Here is a 27,114-nt window from a genome sequence, read left to right on the forward strand (position 1 = left end):
TTATATCATATTATACACAAATGGGTAGGTTTAGGGATGGGGTTGGGTTACGTGTTCAAACGTGTCTAAACAGCATAAATAAAAAATTAAATACTGTAGATGTAAATAAAATTATGCTCTCTGATTAAATCGAGAATCAAACTCCAACATGTTATATTGGCAAAAATCATAACCCAATATATAATTTCATCATGACCCAATGACCCATCATGGTCCAATGCATCTGTGTATGACGCCAAATGTGAACATTGAAATCAATGGAGTACCCTGCGCGTCAAAAAATGATGCTAAAGGGATACCCTGTGCGTTAAAAAGTGCCGATCAATATGAGATGAGTTGGGAGTGAGAACGCGTTGCACAGTTTTTTTGCTGTTGTTGCTTTGATGACCATACTCTGAACGAAGCATATGTCTCTCGACATTTGAGACAGGCTTACTGCCACAACAAAATCATTCTCCGCATTGTCAGGCATTGTTAGACATTTCCCTTGTTCTGCGTTCAGGATTCCTTTGGGCTTCCTGCACAGGCCTCATTTTCTGATCTTTACAACGGCAATGTAATAAATTGGGATTGAGTCTGAACATTGATCTAGCTGCAGAGACGGATTTATGAACGGTTCAAGGGAGTGCGTATCTCCCCCCTGAGGAAAACGGCGGTTGAGTAAATTGGAGCCAACAAGCAGGGCAATAAGAGGGGTGGGTGGCTTACTTTTATTCACACACTGGCCAACGGCAGGCTTCAAAAACACACCGTATATTATGAATAAAGGCACTGGCAACGAAGCGCTCAAGGTGTCTGTGCTTAACGGATGTGTTATTCTCTGCACATGTTCTCTGGGGGCCACAGACGAATCCTGACTACAACATCAGCAGCATTAAAGCCCAACGACACGCGTGCAGAGACAAAGCAGCTAATTCATTCACTGTAATGAGTCCATTACGGCAAGCCTGCACTAGCTAAATCACAGCTAGCGAAGAAAGAATACTTGTTGAATGATGCAGTGTGGCAAGATATATAGCCAAGTAATGTATCAGGTAGAAAACAAGCAAATTACTTCCTTACAGTAACTGTAACATGCGGCTTTATTGACTTTTAAGGTTGAAAATTAGGTTTTGCAGGCCTTGCATTTAACAGAACTATGCTGTTATGCTCATCAAGGCTGCATTTATTTGATTAAAATACAGAAAAAAAATGTAATATTGTGAAATATTATTACAATTTAAAGTAACTCTATTCCAAACCTTTGAACAGTAGTGTATAATCATAGTCAAGGACTGGAACTAACAGTTATATATATATATATATATATATATATATATATATATATATATATATATATATATATATATATATATATATATATATATATACATATATATTGGATTTTTAAAAGTCCCTAGCCAGTAATCACAAATGACTGAAAATATCACAGACAGTATTGAAAATGTGGACATGGCAACCACTTATTCAAAAATAATGGATTCTAAAGCAAAAGAAACCTGCTTCAGTAGAGGAAAAGCATGTGGTTAATAATATTACATTTTATATTAGTTTCTCAGCAGCATTTCTACAACATTTGTAATTGAACAGAACACACAAACATCCACAGACGAACACAATGTCTTTTGCATCCAACTGTTTTGTTGTACACATGTTTATGTTCCTAATTAACTGGGAGTTTGAACTCTTCTGGCATCTTTGAAAAGCTTATTAGATATTTTCTGTTTATTACAACTTTATAGATTATGTCACACCCCAAATAACCTTAGAAACTCAATTTAAATCTAAGTCCTTTGACAATTTGCAAAAAAGGATACCAAAGAACACCATATGGTCTGAACTGCAATTATTATCTTTTGTGCCTGTCAGCTAATAATAGGGGATATTCTTTTATCTGCCTAATACCAACCACACCAATAAAACGTAATACCGTTCTAAGCGAGTTCCTGCAGTAACGCAGCAACAATTAAAGCAAGTGACTCATTGGTGTGAATCTCTCGCTCATTAAGTTTGAATTGCAGAGACAATGGTAATTTTAGCCCATCCGTAGCTCTCATATCAAAGAAACAAGCTCTAATGAAGTACTGTTCAGAGAGTCTCGCATCTCACCAGTGTCGATTTGAATGTGATATGAAGCGAATGGTGCAGGAAGACGTGCGTCTGTCTGAAAAACCATCAAAACCTTGAATGGGGCAAACGGTCCTTGCCCATCTGTCTTAATGACAGACCACCAGGGAAACAGAAAAATGAAATTTTCCACCCAGGTTGGGAAGGTAGTGGCCCAGAGAGGTCTGTCTGCAAACCATCAAAGCAGAGAATGCGCCTGCCCTTCATCATGGCTTGTCAGCCATATGCCAGCGGGATATGAAACTTTGCCTTTTCCACATAACTGTTTATTTGTCACTTCCTTCCCCACCGCTCGGCCTGCCACGCATCAGCACCAATGATTTATGACCTCGTTTAATCAAGCGCTCGTAGGACATGGAAAAAGAGAGAGAGAAAACCCACCCGACACTTTCGCTTCTGTGAGCCACTTACATTAACAACGGCAGCCTGGAAAAGTTTTGCGAGTCTCCTCCCCACCTCAGCTCAGTGGGATCAGAGTGCAGTGGCAACTCATATTGAGGCTGTCACTTTTATTGGGGCCATTTGTTTGAAGGCCAGACACCCTGGGAGTTGAGAAGAACAGAGAGGGGGAGAGGGAGAGAAACAGAAAGAAGGGACTGAATGCAACTTATGCACTGGCAGGTGACTTTGCCAGAGTTTAGTAGACAGTGAGGATGCGTCTGCAGGTTCCCTAAAGTGAATTTGGCCTCTGGCCTGAAAGTACTGAACAAGAGGAACGAGCACACACACATATACATACTTTGCTTTTTGATGTCCACCAGATGAACGCCCCACATACTGTCTCCCCATCGGCTAATATACTCTTTTATTTTTCATCACAGATGTCCTGCTCTGTTTGGGTTGTTTATAATTGCATTGGGGGCCTGCAGTGAGCTCTCAGTACACAAACCAGAAACTCTCTGAGGGTCTGTAGAGCTACTATCATTAAGTTGCCAATCTTTTTGGGGCTATATTAAAAATAAATATGTCGATGATGCATTTCTGACACAATGAGTGTTCTCTGGAGTTCACTGGAGGTGTGTAGACGTCATATGTGTAAATATGGTGTGTCGAACTGGGCTTATTGTTAAATAAATGCTCAGTGTTAAATCAACAGGGAAAAGCAAAAGATTACAGTGCTACATATTTACACAAGGAAATGTATTCATTAATATTTTCAGGATTAAAGTAAAATTAATTATCGTTTTTCAGACAGGTTTCCTAAACCTTACTTTTTGTTTCTGCATACCCGCATGTGCATAATTTAGTCGATATTCTGATTCTTTTTACCAATTACAAACCACATCAATATTAATAATTACTATTAAGATTACATATAATCATTTGTATTTGTTCATGATGGAAGGTCTTAAAATGTAAAAATGCTAACCCTTGAACGCATACCTCAGGTCTTTAGTGACCCAGGACATCATTAACTACCCTTCTCCTCATTAGCAAGAACTCAACGTACAAATATTAGTGTCACTGTCACTTGATTTTGGATCTGGTGAAGAAGCTGTCAGTGATCAAAATATTGATTTTGAAGATAGTATGTTTGAGATGGCGAATATGAGCCAGATGCTGAATGTACTGGGAAATGAGCTCTGACGAAGACAGTGATAATGGTATAAAACATCTGCTCAAACTGAACCCTTCCAAGATCCAAAAGGTAACAAAATATGCTTGATTTTATTTCTGTAATTGTTACTCTAATATCAGGAGTTTTTATGTTGATCGCAAAAGGTAGAGATCAATCCGTGTTAGATCCAGGTCACTAAAGCCCGAATATGTAGTAATGAATGGCAAAACATTCATACATATAAGAGTTAAAGGAACACTCCACTTTTTTTGAAAATAGGCTCATTTTACAAGTCCCCTAGAGTTAAATAGTTGAGTTTTACCGTTTTTGAATCCATTCAGCCGATCTTTGTATCTGGCGGTAGCACTTTTAGCATAGCTTAGCATACATCATTGATTCTAATCAGTCCATTAGCATCTCATTCAAAAAATGACCAAAGACACTTTCAATATTTTTCCTATTTAAAACTTGACTCTTCTACAGTTACATCGTGTGCTAAGAGCAACTGAAAATTAAAAGTTGGGATTTTCTACACCTATATGGCTAGGAACTACTTTCTCATTCCTGTGTAATAGTCGCGGATCTTCGCGGCCGTACCATGGCTGCAGCGGCGCAATGATGTAACACAGCGCCTGAAAATAGCCCCCAGCTAGGTAACTTTCAATGTGACCGGCACTAAGTTCGTGTAGTTGCAGAGAAAGTTTCAGGCTTGCAGCCGACAAATTGTGTTGTGGATTTACCTGTGTGATTAGCCATGGTTCTGTGTGTTGTAAAGGGCTGTGATAGTAAGTCGAAGGTGTATACTACCACCATGTTTCACAGAATACCAACGAATCATTGTGCCGCTGCAGCCATGGTACGGCCGTGAAGATCCGCGACTATTACGCAGGAATGAGAACGTAGTTCCTAGCCATATAGGTGTAGAAAATCGCAACTTTTCATATTCAGTTTGTCTTAGCACACAATGTAACTGTAGAAGAGTCAAGTTTTAAATAGGAAAAATATTGAAAGTGTCTTTGGTCATTTTTTGAATGAGATGCTAATGGACTGTTTAGAATCAATGATGTATGCTAAGCTATGCTAAAAGTGCTACCGCCAGATACAAATATCGGCTGAATGGATTCAAAAACGGTAAAACTCAACTATTTAACTCTAGGGGACTTGTAAAATGAGCCTATTTTCAAAAAAAGTGGAGTGTTCCTTTAAATGTGCCTAATTATTGGGAAGATTTGTGTACAGGTAAAATGGCACAAAAAGAGATTTAAAGGTCCCATGGCATTGCATTTTTCTATTATTTTATAATGTTTCCTGAGGTGTACTTATATTGTTAGTATGATTTTTACATCATAAAATGTCATAATTTAAAAATAAAAGGCATTTTTTCAATACTGATGTTTGCCCTGCTGAATGCTCTGTTTCAAGAGGCGTGTCTGCTGTGAGACTTCAGTAAAAACGCCCACTGTTGTAATTGGCTGACATCTTTGCATTTGAAATGAGCGGAGGGGGCGTGGTTTAACGAGGTCTACCAGGCACGAGCTGCTGCCAGAGAGACGGATGGACCTGAGTTCACTTCACATCAGTTCTCAGCTCGTCTCAGTTCAGTGAACTGTTGTAGTTACTAGAATATACTTCAGGTTATTAGTTTATTTCTAGTCGGAGGAGCTGTCACTCATGTCAGAAAGTTAGTAACTTTAGTAAATTATGGATCAGCGCTGACTCGAGACGCGAACCCTTTAGAACGATTCAGTCCGATTTGGTGAACTGATTCGGTTCACTAAAAAGAACCAGTTCAAAAGAATGATTAGTTCGAGAACCGGACATCACTAATGTACCAGAGACGGAGCAATTGCTTACAAAGTTATTTATAGTAACTACTGATTTGTGAGAGAGCTGTCAGCGTGAGTTTGTGTTTGTATCTGAGAGTTCTGAATAAACATGAGTCCCAGTCACACCTAGCCCGTCTTCATCATTATTCTACCAACTTTGTAACACATGCAATGTACCATTACAGCTGTTGAGATGAACGAGTTACGAGTAAGTGTTGATTATAGCATTATTTTTAGATATGTTCCAATCATATGAAAAGCGTCAGTGACGCGCATTGAGTACACAGCGCAAACAAAGACACAACAGCAGTAATCGAATGTAATCCATTTTATTGTGGTGATAGCTGGCTAGCCCGGATATGCTCACGCTTACCCCCCTTCTGCTTAATCTCGCGCCGCGTAAGGCGCCTGCGCTGTGGGCCAGATGCAGTACTGGGGGTCGGGGATGTGCAGGGCCGACCGGTCAGTGCAGCCCGAGCTTCGGCGTGAGGTTTATCTCTAAAGAGATGTGAGTCTGTTGATGTTGAGCAGAAACGACTGTATGCACATTTTAGAACAGATAGACGCGATGAGGACGTACAAAAACACTGACTCACAAGATAGAAAACACGAAAACACTGTTCAGTCGGGAAAGAGAGAGAAGCCGCAGTGTGTGCACGAATAATAAATAATTAGCTACACATAAGAAATCACTGATCACAGATCAGAAGGAACTGAAAAAAGACTTCTGTTTTCATTTGTACATCCAAACACTGAGAAACTGCCAGCGTTCACTCGTTCACAAGCCATGATCTCTCGAGCGTTTGCATGGGCGTGCCAGATTCTCTGGGCGGAGGAAAGGGAGGTAACCGTTCCAGTTTGGACATCAAAACAGGAGACTTCAGGATTGGCTAGTCTGGCCTGTCATTTTCTCAAGGGCAGAGAAAGACAGCCAGAACTCAGTTTACACCGATCAACATTTCTATCCACTTGGGGACAATATTCAGGCTAGGGGAACTCATATTAATGTTGAAATACCTCATAAAATGAAAATGTCATGCCATGGGACCTTTAAATTAAGGCATGACCATCAGACATTGAAAATAAATCAGTAACTATGCACACATTGTAAGTAGTTGAAAATATTTTAATACAAAAATATTTTTGATATGTTTGTGTATGATAAAAAAAAAAAACATGCAGTTCATCTTTGTCATTTCCGAGTACTATTTTTTGGGGGAGTTCTTATGCTCATCCCTATTAAGGTCTATCAGCTGTTTAGATTCAAAGATTGTTTGTGTAATTTGCATTCTTATTTGAATTCTTGAAGCAGGAAGCACAATTATTTTTTTGATGAAAAAAATCATCAGAGACATTAATCACCCTGCAAACTCTCACTTCACCCTGCTGCCATCTGGTAAGCGCTTCCGTAGCCTGATGGCAAAGACTGAAAGACTCAGGAGGAGTTTCTTCCCCCAGGCCATCAGACTCCTGAACTCAGTCACGTGACTCACTTCACCCCCGCACACACATAAACATACAGTCTTTTAACATTAACATCCACATACTGCAATTGCACTGCACTTTACGTCCCTATTGTTACTGCGTAACAACCTGTAATAAACCTTGCACATTATACTTCTTTATATATACATATTATATATTTTATGTTAACCACTTATTTTTAAGTCTACAGTTTATCTCACTTATCATATCCACATATTTTTTTATATTTTTATTTTTTTTTTATCTTATTTCCTATTTTTATCTTTTACTTGATTTATTTATAATTCTACTTATGTTAATACTTTTTATTCTAATTTTATTCTATTTCTATTTAATTTCTTGTAACTGTTATTTGCACTGTCCATGGAGCGGACCTGTTTACATTTCACTGCCAGTTGTATATTGTGTATATAACTGTGTATGTGACAAATAAACTCTTGAATTGAATTATATAATCTTTAAAATGAAAACTATTCCTTCTTGAAGTCAAACATAGCACACAAACTTTAAAGTCAAAGCTTGAATCGTTTTTAAGTATATAACTTTAATGTTGCCTGCTTCACAGCTTTCTAATATAATGAAGAAATTTACTGGTCCATCCAGTTTAAACCTTCCATCAAAACATGGCTGCTGCATCTAATGGATTTATGTTATTGGTGGTAATCCAAAGCCCATGTATTTGGTACCTCCAAAGCATCTAATCACACAAAGTCACATGGACACACACACACTCATGCACAGACACAGCAGCTGGGAAGCGGTGATTGAGTTTCTGTAGGTATTAATGCTTTGTATTTGAATAATGTGCAAACGGTCGACAAGCTGCAGCAAACTCCTGCTGCTTCTGAAAATGAACAAACAGTAATGTGTGGAAAGATAAGACTTTTTTTTTTTGCTTTTGAAATGACTGCCTTTGCTGTTTCTTTGTGATGTCACTGAAAGGGGTCAAATCTATTACCCAGTACCCGGCAGTGAGAAAATCTTATTTTTCCATCTGTTTCGTTTTTCGTTTGTGTTTACCTCATGTTAGCATAATTAAAGATGTTTTTGGAATGTGCACATACTAACTGATAAATATTGCATTGAGAGCTGAATTGCGGTAGCAATGTTGGATGTAAAATATATCTAAATGTGCTAATGCAACCATTCTTGATTCTTAATGTCACTGTGTTCAATACACTTAAATTGATATAATAGAAGTCAACTTAATCTATTTGTGTTATGACTTGAATCTTTTTTTATTGCATTGACTCAAACAGGGCCGTGGATTTGCATGCTTTGCATCTGACCGGATTAGAAGAGTAAATTAAATGTTATTTTATGTTTTTGAGGGGAAAAAATGGAGACCATTAAATATTCTTTTATATGATCCATGTTGGTTTACTGCGCAATTACTGCACATCCTATATTACATGTAAAGAAAAATATAGATATATTTAACGCGCTAACGTCAAAAGTTGAATTACTCGTACATCTAATTTTATTGGCACTCACTCAATTCACTGGGTGTTTCACTAGGTTTTCAATTTATGTTAAATAGAGTTGAGTCTACATGTTAATTTTGTGTTAAGAAAACTCATTTCCAACATGCTGAACCACTGCAAGTTAGGCAAAAGAATTAACATTGGGTCTGTTTGTCCTGATTAATATTCTAGAAACCGAGGACATTCAGCAATTCATTTAAGTGTTAACAACGGTGGAATCTTATGGGGTGTTAAACATTAATGCCTTTGAATGGGACCGCGAGAATGGAGAAACAATTCCGAGATTAAATTACCGCACCACTGCACTGCAACACACAATCAATCTCCCTCCTTTTCCCTTTAAAAGAACACATACCTAGACTTTTTTCCGGTGCATTCTTTGTAACAATTTCTCTCTCTTTTTTTTCAGATCACCTAAAAGCACATCTGGAGGAGTACATGTCCAGATTTCCTAAGGTTCGTATCGTGCGCACCAAGAAGCGTGAGGGTCTGATCCGCACACGGCTGCTGGGAGCCTCGGTGGCTAGAGGAGAGGTACTTGCTTTCCTGGATTCTCACTGTGAGGCCAACATCAACTGGCTGCCGCCCTTGCTCGGTAAGTCCAGATAAAAAACTGCCTACCCTGGCATCAGCACGTCGCTCAGATTTCTCTATTCTTTATGCCTGTCACTGTGAGAAAACAGAGGCCTCTAAAAACCCCATGGAATGTTCTTTGTGCTTATCTTTCTCTTTTGAATCTAGCAATTTCAAAATTCAATTGCTTTTTCCCGTTCAAAGTCCTTCCCCCTGCAGTTGGTTGATTAAAAAAACAAAACGAATCCTCCATCTCCTTGTTTCTTGTCTGTGGCTTGGTCCTTTTATCACAGAAAAACCTTTCTTATTTTCAGACTCATTGAGGATAGAATCTATAGTGTACCCCACTGCGCCGCATAAGCATTGCAAATCCAGATGGCTTTTGATGTTCATGACCCTGTAATAAGATGTTTTAAAATGCCTACTTCAGCAAATGTTTTTGCACTTATCGACACTTATTGATCTGATACCAGCTCAGTTTTTAGTAGGCTTGATCTGTTTGTTTCTTCGCTTGGTTGAACATCAGGCGGTCGCCCCAGAGACGTGGGCACAGCACGGCGAGTTCTAATTGGTTACAGTGTGCTGTGTATGGCCCTTGAGAGGCATGCTGGGATGCGACCTGGCATGTATGATTAGAGTGGAGCTGCCGCACAAGCGCATGGCAGGTACTGTGTCACAGGCTGTTAAAAACAGGGCTCTGATCAGTAATGTGAAGGACTGGGCTGCATTTCTATTTCTCTTCTCATCAGACAGACTGCAAACAGACTATTGATAAACGATGGTTGGCCAGATATGCCAAGGTTTTATGCCTTTCAACTGTGATGACCAAAAGAAACAAACTTTTATGCAAGCCCAAATGGTGCATGATATGTTTTGTCCAGAACTCTCCAGCCATTATGGAATGCGATAGTTGGGATGCGAAAATCCCATTAATGTCCTCCTGTAGAGAAATTTATTTTTTACAACCTTTAAGAGATCTGAGGTTGTTACACAGTGATATGTGCCTCTTTAAAAGCTACAAGGTTAGTGTCATTTTAAAAATAAAAGTTTAATTTTTTTCAAAAAAAGTTGCCAGCCTCCACCATTTTGATAATTTTCACAAAATTTTCATGGCCCACGGAATATTTTTGTAATGATGGGTGGACTCAAAAAACAAAGGGAGAGCTGAATGCATACGCAAAAGAGTTTAATAACAAAATAAACATAACAAAACCACAACAGAATGAGTAGCACCAAACATACATCTGTGTAGGACATGACTCGACAAGGAACACAAGAAACACTGGGGTTTAAATACTAGAGGGGTAATAGGCAAACAAGACACACCTGGTAATGATCTCAGAACTAATCAACAAAAAACTACAAAAGGACTACAAAAATGGCAGGGTAACAGAAACAGGGTAAAATGCAAACTAAAAGTCCAATTAACAAAACACACGAAACACAAAGCCAGGGAATACATAGTCTCAGCCTCAGACGTCACGCCCACGCTGACTGAACGTCTGATGCATATGGCACACTTATCTGGAAACACTTCACTTATTGTGTCACGAAATGTAGTTTTAAGACTTTTTCAGGCGAGAATGTACTTGCTTAAAGCTCAAATCTGTGGTTTATTTATAAAGAGAGCACCTATTTGAAATTTTTATCTGCCGTTTTCGGAGTAGTAAGATCCAGTCGACCATTAACGTGTTCAAGAGCAGCCTTTCCTCGGCTAGTCCTTTTGACGCTTGCCGCTGACTCTGATGTCTCTGTAGTGGTTAAACATGAGATATAATTTGTCTTGTGTATATCTAATGGGCGATCTTTGGTCTCATGAATCTATAATTTTTTTTAATGTAAACGAAAAGAGGCAGGATTGTGTTTTATATTTTGTTTTGTTATAAATATTGCGTTGCCTGAACTACATTTGTGTGGCTATTAATATGTTTGAGGTTTTTTTTTTTTTTTATGTAAACGAAAAGAGGCAGAGTGGTGTTTTATAACATATTTTGTTTTATTGTAGCCTCAGATACATACAGAGATAACCGGCGTAGCCAGAGCGAGCTGAGTGACGCTATCAAGAACACTGCTGTTCCGTTTGCAGAATTACCAGACTTCCTCTGGAGTTCGTTCTCCTGAGTCGAACTTGGCAAGTCTGAACTAACAAGGACACAAGTCTGAAGTTTGTGTACTTGGTTTTGAGAAACAGCCCAGGAGTTTCAAAGTCGTCATCTGATTGGTTGAATTCTACAGGATGTCCGCGATAGAGTGTGTTGCGTTCCTTAACGGTCCACCTAGAAACAAATGCTGTGTCGCCAAACCCCCTCGTGGAAGAAGAACGGCGTTGTGTTTACAACTGTGAAAATGAGTGCTTACCAGGATCAAATAAATGCTGTATTTTCAAAAGTATGTGAAGTTCGCAGCTCCATTGTTGCAGTAAACTTGAACAACATTCTTGTATGAATAATTTATAGATGCACACCAGTCTGTTATTGGGGGACATCGACTTACATTTCCACGACCCTAAACATGACACAGAACAAAACGAACTGTGATTGGTTGCGTTACATGTCAGTCAAACGTTCTCTTGGGCGGTCCTTGACCAATGAATGCGGGACTAGGGAATACATAACAATTTTGTTGTATGAATATCTGACCATGCAATATATCAAAAGAAAGAACAGAGCCTAGCTAGAAAAAAAAAAACTTTAATTCTAGCTTCATGTGCATTCTTTTTTTTATCAACACTTAAATGTGGGTAAGTTTCATAAAAAAGCAACACCTTGAGCAAAAAGCTGAGAAAAACGGATTGGCTCTAGATCGGATTCAAAACAGTGATCAAAACACAGATGGAGTAGATGTTTTAGGTGTTGAGTTCATCAACACCCCCAAAGCTTCACAGTCCTGTAGCTCGTCCTGTGTCGACATTTCATTCAGTAACATTAGGCAGTTTTGATTTATATGCCGTTTAATGTTGATAATCACGTTATTTTACTTATGCACCTGCACTGAAGAAAAAAAACAATAAGTAAGAATTACTTCATTTTTCTTTGGCCAGTTTTTGTACGCATATTTTTTAAGTCAATTTCACATATGGAATTAAGTAAACTCTACTTAACTAAGTTAAAATTAACAAAGAGAATAAGTCATTTTAACTTGTCCAGTAAAAGGTTGAGTAATTTCTACTTAGTTGAAGTTTCCTTTGCAATACATTTTACTAAAAAATATAACACTGAATTAAACCATACTTTTAAAGTGTATGTTAGAAATTTCTAAGTAAATAACACAATAGACATTGTGTAGATACCATATCGATTTAATAGAAGTAATGCGACACTTGAACACAGAGACCTCAATACTTGATACACAATACACAGTGACGGTAACATTCGATGGATCATTTATGAGTATGAATGTGTCATTTTGAGCAGAAAATGAACTCCAAATGTCACAAAATGTCAAGGTACTAAACCTAACAACAAAAGCAATGATCAAACATTGTAAATCCAGCTGGAAAACAGCAAAAAATCAACCTCATTAATTATTAATTATTCAACCCCCAGTGCATGATGGGAACACCAGTATCAGAAAGTTTTACTTAATTTTATAATACTGATGTTTACGCTTCAATTTCTACAAGCTTGAATTGAGTACTTATATGGAATTTACTTACTTTTTCTTGCCTGAACTAACGTTTTTTTTTTTTTTTTTCTGTAGTATTTACTTCACCACAAAATCATTTTTATCAGTGATAGGCTATTGATTTTTTTCAGCTTCTTCTTCACGTCTTTTGATCTGGAGAATCTGTACTCTTTCAGAAGAGGTCTTATATCGTAAAACAATGAAAACACAGAAAGCCGTGTTTCTGTCAATGGCAGGGAAGCATTGGGTGCTTCTCAATTCTTATTTGTGCACCCTTGTTTCCATTCCTAGCTAGGAAAAGACGCAAGGACTGAGGAATTGAATCAAGTGAAATGATATATCCTCGCTCCCTTTAGAGTCACTTCAAAGCGTCGTCAATTAATGATGACTCTACACTGTTGGATTTAGTTTGCACATCGGGATTCTTGAACATTAGAGATAACTATTTATATTGTATATAATAGTTTCAACCTCCACAAAATACCACATTTGTCCATATTTTATTTAATATTGCCAGTTATTATCAACAACAAATTATTCCCAGTTATTAACAGCTTTTTATTTGTTGTATAGTATTACAGTTTGTTTCTTTCATTTCTTGTGCTTTGATATAGTTCTGCAACTGTCAGTTGTTGTTATTTGACATACATTTGAAACGAGGAGGGATATTGAGAAGCAAAGAGTTAATAGTAGAATTTCTGGTGGAAAGACTACATTACCCACAATCCTAAGAGAAGAGAGTAATCCCTTTTACCATGAGAACAAGAGACACGTCAAAAAAAGCACAGCAGCAAACCTTTCCTATGAAGCATTGTGAATGGCGTAATGGAAAAAGTCTCTGCCTTTTTATATATACCTTTTTATATATTTCCATACACCTGCAAAAACCTATCTATAGATAGAAAGATTTCATGTGTTTTTGTCTAGATATCTCTGTGGTATTCCAAAGCGTATAATAGGAACAGAATGTTTAGCCCTTTTTTGGATGCTCTAGTACTGTACGTTCTTACTTATTGGTCTTAATCTGTGTTGCTGTCATGAATGGTGGTTATTTTGAGGGAGTGTAAATCCACAGACTACTAGTTTTCTAAAATGGCTTGGTGCAATGGTCTCAAAGTTGTACCAGGAAATGATCCTTTTATGGAAGCTTAAGCACTATCAGACTAGATTTTTTTTTTTCCAAATAACATTTGAATTACAGTTATTAACATAGAATGTCTATGATTTTCACAGACTGTCCTCCAAAAAAAAAAAACGACTCTAAAGGTCGTTTTTCAAGCACCTTATTATGACCTTTATTTACGCTTTAAAAGTCATGCACCCACTAGCTGGCGTAAAAATAATGTCTTCATGAAATGACGTATGCATGTCGTTACCAATCAAAATGTGTGTTCATTTAAATGCAATGTGTGGACTTTTTATCACCATTTTTCATATTTCCATTTAGCGAAATCATTTTTTTATTAACAACTACATATACCCCACCCCCTAACCTACCTAGTGATTTATAGAGCAAATACACTTTATGAGCACATGTGTTCCCTGGGATCGAACCCACGATTGCATGATCACATGATTACATGATGTTGTATTTTGCAATGCTCTATCAATTGAGCTACGCAAAACGCGAAATATGACGCAAATAAAAGGAAACAAATCATTAAAATGAAAGTGTCCTGTTGTCGATAGGGGCACACCTTTAGAAAACGCTCCTATGGATCGTATTTCATTAATTAAAATGAAAGTGTCCTGTTGTCGATAGGGGTGGAACTTTAGTAAACGCTCCTATGGGTCGTATTTCAGGGAAGGGACAAACGACCTATATAGGCGTATTGGTTGGAGGACATGTTGGATTTTCATGATAAGATTATGATTTCTGCGGTTTTTAGTAAGATTGGAATGATTGTTGTCTGCTGTGGCTGTTACAGAAAGTTATGTGCTCTGGATACATGCATCACAAAACCATTTAACTAAAACACAAAAACTATTTAAATAAACTATACTTATATATACTATTATATATTTTTCTGTCAGTTAGATAGTGTTTGCTTTTTGAAAGAAATTAATACTTCATACAACAAGAATTCATTATATGTATCAAAAGTGAGAGTAAAGGCATGTGTAATGTTACAAAATGTTTTATATGATATATATTTAAATATTTTATATGTAATGTTTAAATGCAGTTCTTTTGAACGTTCTATTCATCAAAGAATCCTGACAAAAAATGCATGTGATACTCTTCAAAATGATAATTCTTTATCATCCGACCATTTGTATATGACTTCTTGTTTCACATGAGTATAAATATGTATAAAGTAATGTGATTGGCTGTTGTTACTATGATGGTGGCATGAACACCAAGCTTTAGACACACCCTCCGTCAAGAACATAAAATGAACATAAACCTGAACATGACTTGGAATAGACTCACCAATGAATGTAATCTGGACATATGTTACTACATTCGCTATGTTGTCATTATCATGTGACCTACCAGCGTCAGTTACATCACTTCACTGCCATTCACAAATCCTCTCCTGTGGCCTCATGGTATAGTAAGGTGTATGCACGCTTCAGAATCTCGCCTTAAGTAGGTCATACAAGTCCTTTTTGCCTATACTTTAATGAGTACTGTGAATTTGAACATACTTCTTTTGTCACAGTGGCATGCACATATCTCTGCGGGGACAGGGGGCGAAATCAGCCACTGTTTTGTCACATACTCTTTTTCGTATGCAGACAAATTCCAATTCAAGCAAAACAAACACAGAACAAACATGACAAGTGCAATCTCCTTATTAATTTAATTGTCGTTTTATGTCAGATGGCATGCCAACAGCACTTGTGTCACCAGCTGTTAGCTAGAAAGTTGGCAGAAATCTGAAATGAAGGTGCATCAGACAGCGCAACATGAAATTTAGCTTTAGTTGCAGTATCGAACGAAGGTCAAAATAAATGAGGAGTTGCTCATGTGAAAATGAATGATCACAGACATTCCTATCCGGACGAAATAAAATTCTGTCAGAGGACCATACTGTGTAACAGCTGCAAGTGTAGAACTTAATTTTGTTTTTTAAAGGTTTCATTGGATGTGTTTCCACATACATCATGTATCACTGAATAACAGTAAGTCATTTTTACCAAGGTTGTGTGAAAAAACACTGACATATGCAATTCATAGGGGCTTAAAATCACAAAGTATGTCCGTTAAACAAATTGACCTGACCTCTTCAGAGAACGCATCTCCACAACAACTGAAATTCCATTATAGTGTACATTCCTTTGTATGTCAATATTGTGTCCTTCTGTGATCTTTGTCTCCTTTGTCATTTTTCGTCAAGTTATTTTTATAAAAAAATGCTAAAATGTTGCTATAATGTGCGCTCTGGTCTGTCTGGTTTGGTGATGTTTTGCTGTTCTCATAAAAATCAGTGAATTGTAATGCAAAAAATCTCTGCTTAGTCTACTAAATTCTTCTTCCCTTGTCTTCCTTAACTGCGCAGATGTCAGATGGGGTCCTTGGTTTTCAGATTTAGACTACTAGATACATCTGAAACAGGATAAAGAATCAAATAAAGGATTCTGCCCCAGTAAGCGCTACAGCAGAGCGGGTTCTTACAGTAGGAAAGTGGATATTCGGTGCCAGAGAGAAAACAAAGGAGTGATAAGTGAGTTTTGGCAGGAGAACACAGGTGGTTGTTTGTGTGCTAGCCTTTTAGGAAAGCCTGTTCTTGAACTGACACACACACACACACATAAACAAATGCAAAGCCAACAGTTCTCAACAGAAGACGTCCTCTAGCCTAACTAATGACACAAAGCCGACAGTATACTTCATGTAACCAAAACAGCTATTTGTAGGATTGAGCTGCAATACATGTGCATTCATGTAATTTATGCTCTGCTGTAGTTAAACTACTAGTATACAACCAAAATAGCTTGTATTCACTATACAACAATAGAAAACGTACAGCAAAATGTCTGCTGAAGGAGAAAGACAACAGATTATAACGCTGCAGCTCTTTACTAGATCTATAAAACCACCATCCCTGTTAGATTGATAGTGTTGTGTATTATGTAAAACTTATCATGTAAATTAAATTTTAAAATTACCTACATGATAATTAACAAATTATAAATGACACTGAGTGACCAATCAGATCTCAATATTGTAACGTTGAGTCAAGCATGCTTTCTTAATTTTTCGCTCTTGTTCAAAATGGCAGAACGGTTCAAGCTCAACTTTTGATGTTCTTTAAAAAGAACTGAACAGAAGGTATGATATTTATTTGATTAGTGTTTAAGGACATTCACCTGACACATTATTAGAAAGAATAACGAACATATAAGTGCGTTGATTACGTAAGGGATCGTTGTCAAAGTTGCAGTGAATTAATTAAGAGTTTTATTAATTAGTAAGTGTAAGAGGTGAAAATGCACACGTGCATATATGTTAGCTAAATGTATGTGTTTATTTATTTATTTACTTAAAGGTGCAGTGTGTCTTTATGAGGATCTATTGACCTAAATGCAATATAATATAAATAACTATGTTTTCAGTGGTGTATAAAGACCTTACATAATGAACCGTTATGATTTTTTTTACCTTAGAATGAGCCAATTTCTATCTTCATACACTGCGGGCCAGTGTTGCCAACTCTCGCGAGACAAATAAGCAACCGCAGCTTCAAAAACAAGCCCAAAACAAGCCCAATATTATTAAATTATTTATTATCATCAATATTATTTATAATAAAAAAAAATTTTATCAATAAATGGGCCTGCAACATATTACACTGAAACCTTTCAGAGTTTGAAAAGCAAAAACAGATGTTATTTTACAAAAATTATCAAATTGCAATAAGGACACTCAATATCCTCCGATCAGCATGTGAACAGAAGAGGTTTGGAGATGGAAAAAGAGAAAAAGTGACAAGAAGGCCAATTATGGTAACCCATAGTCGGAGTTAATGCACACATATTATGAGCAGTAAGTAGTGAACACACACTGCAAAATCTTGTAAAAGATAAGCCACATCTCAATGTGTATATACTATCTGCCCTAAATAGTATTGAAAATTACTAATGTCACATACTATTTATTACTATACGATTGATAGTATGCACACTGGGACACAGACAAGCACTAAGGGAGCACTGCAATATAGCCACATATTTATAATAAAATAAATTCGAACCATAGGCTACCTACTGTTATTATTAGTATACTTGTTTTTTTAATAATAGCCTGTAATTTTAAATACATTACAAAAATATATTTTTAATTAAATTAGGTGCCTCTCCTCCCTGTTTCCTCTCCATCTCTGTACATCTCTGCTGGTGGCATGGTTTGTAAAAATTTATACGTCTATTTAAGTCTACTAACTATCATTACGTGCATTTATAATGTCACATGCCTGCACGTTGAACGCGATTTCTCTTCAATGAGGGGGAGAAGGAGGCGGGATGTATGAGGACGGATTACTACAGCACTTGTATCGTTGCACTGAATGGCTATTAGCTGAGAGAAGACAGTTTCAGGCAATGTTTTGGACAAAACAGTGACCATAAATGTAAAGAAACAAAGTTGCTTATATTTTCCTAACAAGCAACCACATTTTTTAAAATAAGCCCAAAAAACCGCAACCCGCGACTCGTGATTTTTGAACGCGACTTGCCAAAAAAAGAAGCCCAAAGTCGCGTGTTATACGCGGACTTGGCAACTACTGCGGGCCCCCTTACAGTGAAATCGCCATTTTGCGCCGCCATTTTTCTACAGTAAACCTAAATGGGCAAACTTTTCTACAGAGCGCAAGTCACTCTCTGCTCTCTCCGACGATAACATTTTTGTCCTGTGTCGGCCATCGTAGCTTCTCTATGTGCTTAGAAAGGGAGCAGGGAGCTTTAGCAATTGCAATTCACAACCTCACCGTTAGATGCAGCTCAAATTCACACACAGCACCTTTAATTTAAAAAAAAAAGTTTAGTCACATAGTTTGGCACGCAGGGATTCTGTGTGTGTGTGTGTCTGTGTGTGTGAGTGCTCAGTCATCCAATACTACAATTATATAAATGATTTAGTGAATAATGCCTATATTTTTATTCTATTCTTTAATCTAATAAATACGAATATTTAAAAATTAGAAACATTTATGGGCCACACCATCCCCCTTAAAATGTTTGTACAATTCGACCTCTATTATTATACTCTATTATTATACTATAATAATCACTGCAGCCTCAGTTCCAGACAGACTGTACAGATTGTGCTCTTAAGTTTAATATTTATGATGTATTTGTTTAATGTGTGTTGTTTTTGCGCTTAAGCCCATGTTCCAGGTCTGTTCTCTCTCTTTTGCTTTCTCCTTGTGCTCTCCATGGTCCAGTAGTGCAGTGGTGTTGAGGGAGAGTGTGGGTGACAGATCTGGGACGGCTTAGCGGCTGCTGACTGACAGAGATAGAGTTAAGGGCCGAGGGTCCTTTCTGCACGGCCCTCCATGGAGCAAACCTACTTTGAAGCGCTGTAATTGTTTCTAATCGCCGGGCGGCTGTGGCGGCTTTAAATTTCACAGGGTCGCCACACTCAGCCAAGCAGAGCGAAGGAGAGCAAGTGATCCAGGAGAGGAGGGAGACTCCTGAGATGCACTGCCTCCCCTTTCTTTTCTTTTCTTCTCTCCTCTTCTCCACGGAGTGTGGCGAGGAGACAGAAATTATAGATTTCTCGCTTTACCTAACTTTCCCTCTCCTTTTTTCTCCATGCCTTCTGCCTGCAGACCAGATCGCCCAGAATCCCAAAACCATCGTGTGTCCCATGATAGACGTGATCGACCATAACCACTTTGGGTATGAGGCGCAGGCGGGTGACGCCATGAGAGGAGCCTTTGACTGGGAGATGTACTACAAACGTATTCCCATCCCACCTGAGCTACAAGGACCAGACCCCAGCGACCCATATCAGTGAGTAAAGTCTTAGACCATTACATGCCTATAGCCACATGCCTAATTAATGTCACAACAGAATACACAGTGTGTTTACACTACCATTCAAAAGTTTGGGGTCAGTAATACGTTTTAATGTTTTTGAAAGAAATCTCTTATGCTCACCAAGGCTGCATCTATTTATTCAAAAGTACAGTAAAAACAGTAAAATTTTGAAATATTATTACAATAAATCTTTTTGCAATATATCTTAAAGGGCTCATGAACTGGCTTTTTTTTAATACTGTTATCTGAGGTCAACTTGACATTTGCACGGTTTTTACATTAAAAAAAATCATAATGAATAAGTAATAGGCTATTTTTTGCCCTGGTTTTGAGGCTCTCTCAAGAAACGTTCAGTTTCTATGGGTGTGCCGCACTGAAGACTTGTAAGTAAACGCCTACGACTAGGATTGGATAAGATTTGCATATTTAATGAGCTTCAGCTCCCCTCAGTAAATGTGGGAATTTTTGGGAAAGTGTGTGGGGAAACGCTCACAGGGCTCGCAAAATATCTTTATCAAACAAACATAATGATTCTTCTCTCATCCACCTGTGATTGATTGGAATGTTATTTTTTTATTACTTGGCCGGCCCGGTCAGTGAATATAACCGTGAACCGTACACATACACACACACACGTGCGTGCAAGAAAGGAATGTTATTTCACTATTTAAGATAGCCCGTCGGCAGGCCGGGCTTTTGGTAGCCTGTCTGTAAAACACATAGCCCCGGCCGGGATGTTGGGCTTTGTGAGCCCTGGCCCATAATGTTACAAGTCCGAGTCTGATCACGAATGAACCAATAACACCTCAAATAAAGTATTCTCCAGCCTGTGACAGCGTGCTAAGGTATGTTCAGTTAGACACGTACACATAATCAATACGATCTGTAACAATGCAATACTATCACATATAAAAACATGTTTTACTCACATAAGTGTGTTGCACCGTTACTGTCGGATCCAATATAGACGGCACAGCTTTGTGTTTTAATCTCAATATGTCTGCAAATCCAGTCTCGACCTGTATCTTGTTTACAAACAATTCCGTGGTGAAATGAAGCGAACAAACGCGCAATGTCTTACGCACATGAGCTGGAACCGCCATGTTTATTGCTCGGTAGCGCGACCCGTTTAGCTCCACGAGTCGGTGGGCGGGCCTGAGGCGGCGTTTCGGCATACGATGACGTCAAGGGTCGACATATTCTGAGATCGAGCGTTTTCTGGTCCTGGTGTCAATAAAAGCTTTTCTTTGACTAACACGGACGTTTTCAGCTCTGAAACTTACCGAATATTCTTATATCACGATGAACTTTTATATATCAAAGGCTCAAAGGAAAGTTGATTTCTCAATTCATCACCCCTTTAAAATGTGATTTATTTCTGGAATGGGAATTGTTGCTGAAAATAACTAAACAATTGTGCTGCTTTTTTTTCAGGATTGTTTGATGAATAAAAAATCTTAACAAAAGACTTTGTGTTCATCAAACAATCCTAAAACATTCTGAATCAGAAAATGTTCACCTTTTTTCAAGAAAAGCATTGGAGAATCAAAGAACATATGTGCTGCACTTTCAGTTTCCATTTTCTTTGCGTTCCATGACATTCTGAAATAGTGTTTAGCCTTTTTTATATATGCTTCATTGTTCTCTCTCCAATTTCCTTTAGCTTTTGATCTGCCAGTCTGTTTCAAAATCTAATTTATATCTGCTGCGCTGAGACATTGTGATTGACCTCATTAAACCTGTATGATTGTACATGAATAGAGGATACGTGAAATTATTATGACCAGTGACCTGCACTTATGACACACTCAATTGGTAGCCAGGATCCTTAATCCAATGTCTTTCATTTCCATACTCTGCCACTGCATTTCAGTGTGTGCGTGTGCACTTTTTTTGATCAGCTTTTCCACCACAGCTCAAGCACGTCAGTCCATGATTCAGAGTTTAGTATTAGTTTTGCTCTGTAACCTTCAGCTTCACAAGCAGTAGAGCAGCTTTTCCCAACATTTTTTGTTTTGTTTTCTGATGTACCCTCACAGCCAGTAGGTCGTCTATACAGAAATGTATTCCTTTTAACACGTATTATACTTGATATAGTTTAGAATGATCATTAATGATAATTAAAATGCCCATTATTGTAATAATTCTCTCAAATGAAAAACAGTGGTTATCACTGTGGGTTACAAAAACACACAGCAATAGCTTCTTTTCAAACTGAAATAATTTGAGTAAATTGATCTGTTTGAGAAATATTGAATTGGTTATTTTATTACAGTGTTTAGTTTGATTTTGGTCTGGTGTGAGACATTTGATGCAATGGGTAAAAGAGCTGTTATTTTGTTAACTACAAGTGAGAAAAGTAATGTTCAGATATGTCATCCACATAAACGGACTCACATATTGTCACGTAGAGTTGCAGAGGATGATGAAGGAGGTGAAGAAACTGAAGTTTTTAAAATGGATACTGGATATAAAAATAAAAAAAACATAACACAGTGCTGAACTTTTTTACAAGAAATAAAATAAAAAAAAACGTTCTGAATCAGGAAACTGTGCTAAATGAAATGCATATATAAATATGAATATAATAAAATGAGAAGTTATAACAGAACAAATTCTACAGAAAATGATTTAAACATTAAAATATATTACAGGTCAAGTGTGTTTCTTTAGTTATAACCTAGAAACATAAATGTAGATTTTATAGGTAACACTTTGCTAGTTGCATTTGTTAATATTAGCTTACATAAGTGCTTCTCAAACTTTTTTGGTTTTGGCTTTCAATCTATGAAAAAATGTGGCGCCCCCCAAATCAAATAATTTCACCCAAAAGAAATCATGAAAATGGAAAGATTTTTTATTGAAATTAAGCATTTTAAACATTTTTGAAATTACAATTGTGTTGCTGTTAAAACTGATCAGCGCATGAAGCGCACATATGCTTTAACTGTCCTTGTTTATACTTTTATAATGGCTATTATTGATCACACATAAACTGACATTTAACAAAAAGTGACTGGGTTGTGTTTTATGTCATATTTCATTTTATTACAGTGATAATCATAAATATGCACACTTATTGTCTGAACCACTTATTAATGTGTTTAATATTTGTTTTAATGCAAACGAAAAGAGGCATGGTTGTTTTATATGTTGTTTGTTATAAATATACATGCAGTGAAGATAGTGGCCTGGACCACATTTGTGTGGCTATTAATGTTTCTTTTTTTTTTAATGAAAATTAAAAGAGGCAGAGTGGTGTTTTGTGACATATTTCGTTTTATTGTAGCCTAAAATATAGGCCTATAGTCCCATACAGGAGTGAGAGCGAGCTGAGTGACGCTGAAGAACGTATCAAGAACGCTGAGCCCCATTAGCAGAGTACCAGACTTGTGTCCTCCCGTCCTCAGGAGTTCGTTCTCCCGAGTCGAACTTGGCAAGTCTGAACTTGGGCGCGAGATCCAGGCGCCGTCATCTAGGCGCAGCTCCTGGAGCGCATTGATTTAGCTTCAAACGCTCGATTTATACGCATGTCCAATTCGCTGTGGACGCGCTAGTGGATTTAAAAGCATCCAACTAGATGTGATAGATGCGAATTTGACGCTCTATTCGCATTCGGTGTGAATGCAGCATAAGACATAGGACACACATGGGCCTCTCCTTCTCGCCAACCACATTAACAGTGAAGCCGAGAGCAAGATATACCTCATCATATTTTCTGCATTTAGCTTTTGAATTGTACCTGCCTGGGATGTCTGTGAGACCTCATCTGCTGCTTTTCTCTTGCCTTTTATAAACCGAACACTAACCCCCCCCCCCCCCCCCCCCCCCCCCCAATAGCTACAGACCTCCAAACTTAGTGTGGCCTTCAGATTAGCACAAGAATAGTGCGTAGAGAGCTTCATTGAATGGGTTTCCATGACCGAGCAGCTGCATCAAAGTCTTACATCACCAAGTGCAATACAAAGCATCCGATGCAGTGGTGTAAAGCACGCCGTCACTGGACATTAGAGCAGTGGAGACGTGTTCTCTGGAGTGACGAATCACACTTCTCTGTCTGGCAATCCGATGGACGAGTCTGGGTTTGGCGTTTGTCAGGAGAACGGTACTTGCCTGACTGCATTATGCTAAGTATAAAGTTTGGTGGAAGGGTGATTATGGTGTGGGGTTGTTTTTCAAGGGTTGGATTTGGCCCCTTAGTTCCAGTGAAATTAACTCTTAATGCTTCAGCACACCAAGACATTTTGGACAATTTCATGGGGATGGCCCCTTCCTGTTCAAACATGACTGTGCACCAGTGCACAAAGCAAGGTCCATAAAGACATGGATGAGCGAGTTTGGTGTGGAGGAACTTGACTGGCCTCAACCCGATAGAACATTAATTAGGAATTAATTAGAGTGGAGACTGCGAGCCATACCTTATCGTCCAACATCAGTGCCTGACCTCACAAATGCGCTTCTAGGAGAATGGTCAAAAATTCCCATAAACACACACCTAAACCTTGTGGAAAGCCTTCCCAGAAAAGCTGAAGATAGCTGCAAAGGGTGGGCCAACTCCATATTAAACTAAAACTTTTGGCAATATAGTGTATTTGGTTGTAAACTGTTTGACCGTTTAAGCCGCGTATCTGAAGCCCATAGTATACTTCGCTTTCCACCTCATCTTGAAGCGTGCGCACAGGAGGCTGCCTAGGGAACAGCGTCTCTTTCGCAGCTTAATGCACTTTTAATAGCACTGTTTCATATCAAGCACATCCCACAGTTTAGCAACAGTAGACTGCATTTTACAACACTCACTTATTTGGCTGATTTGGATGTTAAGTTTGGCTTAGGGAGGAACGAAAGTGCACCAATGTGACGGAAAGGAAGGTGCGCTGGACGGAATGCGGCAGCGGCACAATAATCATTTTACCTCAATTATTTAGTTTAATAATCGTTGGAAGCCACAATCGAAATACGATTAATCGCATAGCCCTAAGTCCTAGTTTGCTTAGCATTCGTCATTCTTAACACCAAACCTTAAAGGGTTACTTCAGTGATTTAGCATTAGGTTTTGTATCAGTAGAAACCCGGTAGTATATTCAAATTATGGTACTTTCCCCCCTCCTGAGATGAGAGAATTATGAATTTTAATTCTGGAAAAAAATCCTCAGATAATGCAAATATCGTCAATTTGCGACATTGGAGGATTTTTTGGCCAGAGGCTATAGACTACAGCCACTAGATGGAGCTGTTCCGCATGTTATCAACCCGCTATAGGAAAGAGATCTCACGCACAGAATGTAAGACACAGACAGCCGCACGGACATTCATAACGGAGAGATGAAGAGCAAAGTGAGTGTTTCAACTTTTCAATGAATTCCTGTGATAGTTTAGCTTCCATATACAATCTGAAAACGTGCCAGACTGGCGCTTAACGTTACCTCAGCTCTTCTCAGCTCTTCGTAATGAATGAAATCTGACACTGCTGCGTCTGTGCCGTGACTTTCGTTCGGCTCACTCACACTTTATTGAAAAGACACATTCAGTTTTTAATTGTTGTGTTTATTCTCTAACTGAACAAAATTATTGTATTACTATGAAGATCAAAACGATGGTGTACGGAGTGGCCTCGTAGGGCAGCGAAGCAAGTACATTCTGGGAGTTGTTGTCTTTCATCCACAAAATTACATTTTCACATTTCTACTGCATAAATGACCCAGTTTAAATACAAAGCTTAATGCTAAATCACTGAAGTAACCCTTTAAAATACAAAACAAAAAAACTACTTTTATTATGTATAGTTCGCGACAGAACTGTATGTGCGTATGTGTGTACATATGATGGTATATGATGGAGCTGAAGGCTACAAACACTAGGTAAATAGGTTTATTAAATTAATTCACAATATGTACACATTCATTATCGTATGCCTAATCTGATTAAATTGGCTTCATTTATGTCCTTTTTTAAATCAAAATGGCGAAATTAGACAATTTTTAGTTTGCCTGATTATTTTTGTCGGTTGTTTAACATTTCTATCCTTAAACAGCTGTCAAATACAAAATGTTTAGTTTAGCTACTTACTGAAGCGTCACACTGCAAATTGCGAAATCGCACTCAGCAGCTTCTGTGAACATAAAGCCAGCCTACATTGATTTTGGTTTCATTTCAGTCAATCGTGGTAAATATATTGCATCGCACAGACCAATTTTTTTGTAGCACATGCGTATATGACACATATATGTCACACTGTACAGCCCTGCTAGCAATTCATCTGCAAGAATTAGGTGTGTGACATATGTAACCATGACAACTGATGAGAGACAGAAAACTGAAGGCAACATATGAAAACAAGGAAGGTAAACCAATCAAGTTGCAAAACAGAGACAAAAAAAGCCATGACTAAAAATGAAACAGAAGACAATGAAACTGACTATAATCCTGACACACATACGTCCAGGTAAATCCTGCGTTATGTCCTCACAAAATTTCAAAATTTTTGGACCCCACGAGGAAAACAGCTTATAAATCAGACAAAATTATGTTTTTTGAAAACGTTAAAATGCAGAAAGTTTTCTGTGATGGGTAGGTTTAGGGGTAGGAGAAGTGTCATGGGATAGAATATACAGTTTGTACAGTATAAACATCATTATGTCTATGGAAAGTCCCCATAAAACATGAAAACACAACATGTGTGTGTGTGTGTGTGTGTGTGTGTGTGTGTGTGTGTGTGTGTGTGTGTGTGTGTGTGTGTGTGTGTGTGTGTGTGTGTGTGTGTGTGTGTGTGTGTGTGTGTGTGTGTGTGTGTGTGTGTGTGTGTGTGTGTGTGTGTGTGTGTGTGTGTGTGTGTGTGTGTGTGTGTGTGTGTGTGTGTGTGTCTGTGTCTCTCTCTCTTTTGGTCCCCTATCACATCACAGCACGTTGCGCCCCAGACTAGCCATACCAGGCATTAAGCTGTGGATTAATTTTTGGGATGGATATGAGGTCTTGAGAAAATCAGCTTTCCTGAGTGTGGCGGAGTGTGTGTGTCTGTGTTTATATGTGCAGCAGGCACACTGCATCTCCTCTGCAGAGGTCTGAGTGAAGACTTGCTCACTCACTTGCTTATGTACACCAACACAAAGACACACACTTTACAACCAGCCTTTCATGGCTGCTGCTGCACACATGTGGATTAGAATGTTAACATTAGTTGGATGCTGCAAGGCTTACCCACAGACCTCTGTGACTTTCTGTGGACTCCAGACCTCTCCTTCCTCTCAGGTTGCTGGTTCTTCTATTTGCTGTGGCCAGTGCAGCTCACTGTAGTTCATCCAGCATCCCACTCCTCCTCCAAGCCCTGAGGGCATCACATATTTTCTGCAGTCACTGGCTCAACTCAAACCCACCTGTCAGGGATCAAACACACCTCTTTATATCTATTCCACTCTGCCAGGCTGTCAGCATTACTGACTACATGTGACCAACT

The 27,114-nt window shown here is 38.2% G+C and overlaps 1 protein-coding gene across 1 annotated transcript in view; it reads left to right on the forward strand.

The window, feature by feature from the left end:
* Positions 1-27,114, forward strand: part of galntl6 (polypeptide N-acetylgalactosaminyltransferase like 6) — a 271,655-nt gene that overhangs the window by 204,496 nt on the left and 40,045 nt on the right. Inside the window, exons 6-7 of the mRNA XM_079812186.1 lie at positions 8,890-9,075; positions 19,454-19,637. Of these exons, the coding sequence (XP_079668312.1) occupies positions 8,890-9,075; positions 19,454-19,637 (370 nt within the window). The remainder of the gene's footprint in view (positions 1-8,889; positions 9,076-19,453; positions 19,638-27,114) is intronic.

The sequence above is a fragment of the Gobio gobio genome, assembly GCF_949357685.1.
Source record: "Gobio gobio genome assembly, chromosome: 3".
Classification (NCBI taxonomy): Eukaryota; Metazoa; Chordata; class Actinopteri; order Cypriniformes; family Gobionidae; genus Gobio; species Gobio gobio.